Source organism: Teleopsis dalmanni, unplaced genomic scaffold (assembly GCF_002237135.1).
Source record: "Teleopsis dalmanni isolate 2A unplaced genomic scaffold, ASM223713v2 unscaffolded_contig_1676, whole genome shotgun sequence".
NCBI classification, from domain to species: Eukaryota; Metazoa; Arthropoda; class Insecta; order Diptera; family Diopsidae; genus Teleopsis; species Teleopsis dalmanni.
Genome location: NW_024033058.1, coordinates 1 through 5,216, shown reverse-complemented (window position 1 = coordinate 5,216; position 5,216 = coordinate 1). Strand labels below are relative to the sequence as shown.

At 27.5% G+C, this 5,216-nt stretch overlaps 1 protein-coding gene across 1 annotated transcript; it reads right to left on the bottom strand.

The window, feature by feature from the left end:
* Positions 1–1,777: 1,777 nt before the first annotated feature.
* Positions 1,778–4,931, bottom strand: LOC119664251 (hippocampus abundant transcript 1 protein-like; the record flags this gene model as incomplete). Its single annotated transcript, XM_038073780.1, has 8 exons — positions 1,778–1,961; positions 2,081–2,380; positions 3,480–3,577; positions 3,638–3,724; positions 3,792–4,000; positions 4,110–4,301; positions 4,371–4,703; positions 4,830–4,931. Coding segments are annotated over 8 exons (1,419 nt in total), but the record flags the coding sequence as incomplete, so codon positions are not given.
* Positions 4,932–5,216: the final 285 nt, after the last annotated feature.

Here is a 5,216-nt window from a genome sequence, read left to right as displayed (position 1 = left end):
TGAGTTTGCCTAAAATATTTTATTTCATTTAAAAAATATATTTATATATATGTGTGTATATATATATACTATGCTTTTCATGATATCACTTAAAAAATAATGCTAGACATAGATTTACTTAAATAGTTTAGCATAGATCACTACAAATTGCAAAATAAAGCTTAAGTTATTTTGTAACAATATTTTGTTTAACTGTTTTGTTTTATTTTTAAATATATATATTTGTTAATATTAACAAGTTATACAATTCTCATATATTTTAGCAAATTATAAGCTTAAATTAATGGCAAATTACTGACATATATAAAAATGAGTAAATATATTAAAATTAATATATTGTATTTTGGCATATAATTATATTGCCAGAAATGTGTACATGTCTTTTTAATGACATTTTATTGAATCAACAACTAATATACTTTATAGTCTATTATTATTATGTAATGGAATAAAACTTTGAAAGACTAGTTCTGATACGTTAAATTTTATATATTAAATTTGTACTATTGAAAGTATTTGTAGCACTCTCCATATTAACACCAAATAGACCAATATACTAACAAATGAGAATTGTATAACTTATTACTGTTATTTTTTTATAAAAATATTTTATCTTACAAATTTTTTTTTTGTTTAACTAAATACAAACATTAAATTTTGAGCTTTTATGCAAATTATAATAAAGTAAAGAAGTGTACTATCAAAGAATTATTACAATTTTTGGCAGTATTTTTAATGCGTTTAAAGCCTAATACAGAATAAAGAATAAAATAGCAAGTTCTGGATTATCCATTAATTTTTTAACTTCTGATTTCTTATTTTAGTGTGCACAATTGAAAAATGTGATAAAGGTTTTTAAACATTAATATCTTATATCAAATACAATTAATTTATTATTTTAATTGCTTACAAATATAATTAATAAAAAGTGTTAATGTACTCGTTTGCACCAATATATACACTTCATTTGTATGAAGCTTTTGTAAAAAACAAAATACTTTTTTATATTACACATTTCTGTATTAGACTATAAATAATTTCTTTAAAATTATAATTAACGAAATAATAAAAAAAACTAACAATGTGATGTTTGAGTTTGATTCCAAATAAAGATACTTAAAATACAAACATTTCTATATCTATAAAAATTTACCAAGCGGCCTTTTGCTGAACATTACTTCAGTATAACAAAATGCGCTTATAAATTTAAGATTTATATCAAATTTCCTTTTATAAAATGCTACCAATTTTTAATAATTAATTTTTAGAAAATACGCATTAATTCCTTTAAAATTAATTGATTGCTTATTAAAATGTTAGCAATTAGATTTTAAACTAACTGCTTTCAATTTAAAAACGATCTTATTGTCTATTTAATCTATTAGAAAATATTAAATATTTTATTAACAAAATCGTAAATTCAAATAAAGCATTTGGCAAGCACTTTAATTTAAAAAATAAACTTATAATATTAAAAAATAGAAATTATGTTTAATCGACTAATAGGACAATAAATTAAACAAATTCTAAATTACGTTGTACAAAATCAGTTGTTTAGTTCTTTTTCTTCTAATAAATATAAAATAACTACGGCATGTTTTTTGATTAACTGCACTTAATTAAACATAAATAAATCTTTGTGAATTAATAACTTACAATAAATTTACAATGTACACAATATTTTTGTTTTCGATATAAATAATATTTCGCTTAACAGGTTTTTTTTTGTATTTATACTTTTAGTTACTGAACTATTTAAATTTTGCAACTTTTTCTAATATTAATTAATACAAATTATAAAATATATCAATACATTTAGTTGGTAAATTAATATAAAACTAACAAGCCTATAAGATTTAGCAACTACAGCTGCGCCAAAGAATCTGCACGCATTAGTGGTGATAGAGGACTGGTTGTTTTATGCCCACCTTCAATTTCATACTGTACATCTACAGATGCTCCTACATAATGAAAAATTAAAACATATTTACATGTTCAAAATATATTCCATTTTTGTTTGTTTTTATTTTTCTTTTTTTTTATAAAAAATATTTTATTTATATTGTAGTTGAACTCATACTTTTCTTTTCGCTAGGTGCTCTACTTAGATTCACATCTTTGCCTCTACCATCTGGTATAAATATTGCCACTAATATCGCCAAAACGACCATTAATGCGCCAAATAGAAACGGTGGCCCTGGAACCAGTTGCGCAAACTTAACATTGTTAGACGTATGATTCTGATTTGGTTCCGCACCAGCTGTGTTAATTTGATCGGTATTAAGATCCACATTAAATAAGTAAAATATTACACCAAACATAGCTGGGCCTAGACCGTTGCATAGACCACGCATGCCTGTTACCATGCCTTGAACAGCACCTAAAATGTAAAAATAAAAATTCGTTAAAATTATATACTTTAATTAAAAGAATAAGTCCATTACAAATTAGTTAAAAAGTATATAAAAATGCAAAGCAAGTGGAGCTAATGACGGTATCTTCAATAACCAGATCAAAGTCAAGTAACCAAGAGGCACAATATATCAAACTGGTCGCGTGCATAAGAGCCTTAGTCTAAACCGAAACCCCCAAACACCATTTACATTACCAAGAGGCACGCAAGAATAAAAAAGGCACAGGACACATTTATAGCAATAGGATATACCTGTTGTGTGAACTCCGCAGCTTCCAAATGTATCAAATGCTCCTTGTAAAGGAGCATTACCTGTTACTGCTTAAAGCCCAACCTTCGGTTACCATATCAATTTCATTATTCTATTCCATTACTGACTTTCGTCACTGGCAAGAAGAGTAAACTAACTGAGCATACATCGAAAGATAACTCAGTCGATCACATGAGATTTAACTCCAACGTTGTTGAATATTTTTTTTTCCTAACACCATTATTAATATGACAATAAAATATACCGACTTTAAAATAAATATATGTATAGTACAGTAGGTGTTTATACGAAAACCTTATTACATAATCGTGACCTAAGCAAGGTTTAGTAGACTATTTAAAAGTTACTTTATGATATCTTGGAAGTATCTTGGAAGTAAAATTTCAATATTCTAACTTATTTCACTACGCTATTAGCCAATATAGCATGGTTGTTGAGATATTGGGCTTTAAACTTGAAAACTTATAACATTGAATACACGAACGAAAAAAAAAATAAATATACCTAAAAAATCGAAATAACATCGAAATTAGATATATATTCATACGTTATGGTTTTTAAGGTTTTAGGAATTATTTTTTGTAATTTTATTACAAAAAATTATTAAGAATAAAGCGGTAATGGGTTAGATGTAGAATTGAAAGACCTTCTTCAAGGACTCTTACCTTCTTCTTACCCTGATTTTCTAGAAATTATATATGCCCTATCAAAACGTAGTTTTGGTAGTTAATTAATTTTTAATTTATAAAATAGCAAATATTTAAGTGCGCTTCCTCATTCAATATTATTATTTACCTTGTCGGTCAGCATTTGAATGTATGGATACAAAAGCACTTATAGCTGGATATGTTATGGAACCGAGTGCAGCTAACACACCTGCCGCCCACATCATCCTAAAAAAATTAATATATTTTGTTAAAAATTTTTTTAAAATATTTCTAAAATATATTTACCATTTTACATTACCAAATCCGTACCAAACTAATTGCAACATTTCTAAAACTAAACCTAAAATAATAGTGCGCTTTGGTCCAATAACACTACACGCAAAAGAAAATATGTTCTCAATGAGCTGACATCATTCCATTGCTATTATTTACAACTTACCGCATTAAGTAGCCCAATGTCACTTGTATAAAAATGCTGAGTATGCCGACGACAGCTATAAAAATTGCTACTTCCATTGTATTGAAACCCATTTTTAGTTTCAGATACACAAATATGCATGAATACTGACCGGCCTCTGGCAAGTAGGACAACAAAACTGTAACACACTGCATCAGAACGGTATGATCTGTGCCAACTTTACGTAACGCCTGCAGAATGCAAAATATACATTTTAGAAAAACAAACCAACATTATTGAAATTATTGAAATATGCAAATGGAAGTATGGTAAATTATTCTTAATTAAATGAACACCTACTGCAAATGGGTCAGCTTGCTCCCAACTAATTGGCGCACCCCACGATGATGGCCGCACTTTCTCTGGCAAGCTTTCCGGCACAGCAACCAGTATAAAGAAAACATCAAGCACTGCAATTGCTGTGGCAAGTGCAACCACCAAAGTATCACCATACGATTCCATTAGTGCAGCACCCAAAGCTGGTGAAATTACCTGAAATAACAAAATAACAACAAATACATAATATTTTGATGATGCCAATATTTTAGTTTCATTTCCTACCAAACTTGCAGCAAATGTAGCTGACACCAAACCATAAGCTTTTGAGCGTTCCTCAATTGTTGTAACATCAGCGACATATGCAAATACCACCGAAAAGGTCACTGCGAAGATGCCACTTATTGAGATCATAGCAAAAAACCACCATGTATTTATTGTCATAAGTGGTATGGGAGCACAGGTAAAAAATACTGTTATTAGTAGAAAAAACTTCCGACCCCAAATATCAGACAAAGCACCAATCAATGGCGCACTTAAAAATGATAGAATGCCTTTAATGCCCATAACTAGACCATTCATTAGAAACGTATGATCCGGAAAGGTTTGATTTAGAACCTGAAAAGGATAGGTAAACATTAAAAATAAAAAAAAACTAACTATTGATATTATTGGTATAATTCCAATAATTATCTAAATTAATAAAAAATTTTGGTATTAATAAATAATTCAATAATATCTTACAGAAATGACGGGCATTGTGAGTAGACCCCACGCGAAAAATTCTAAAAATATCACAACCAAAGCATGGTACACACTAGGCTCTCCAATACCAGAACTCTGTAAATAATTTTAATTAAATTAGTTAAAATTTAATGTAATAATGAACTATTAACAATATTAAACATGTTACATGTGATAATTAAATTACACCAATTGCGTTAGCTATTAAGAGTTATTATATCTGGTATATTTAACTTTTATATATACATAATTCGCTATTACACATACATTCGTTTAATATGTATTCGATTACCTTAAAAGTCCTATTTCGTCTAATTGATTTTTATATTATTATTATTATTTTATTAAAATATTATATATTATAATATTATATATTTTATTATATTT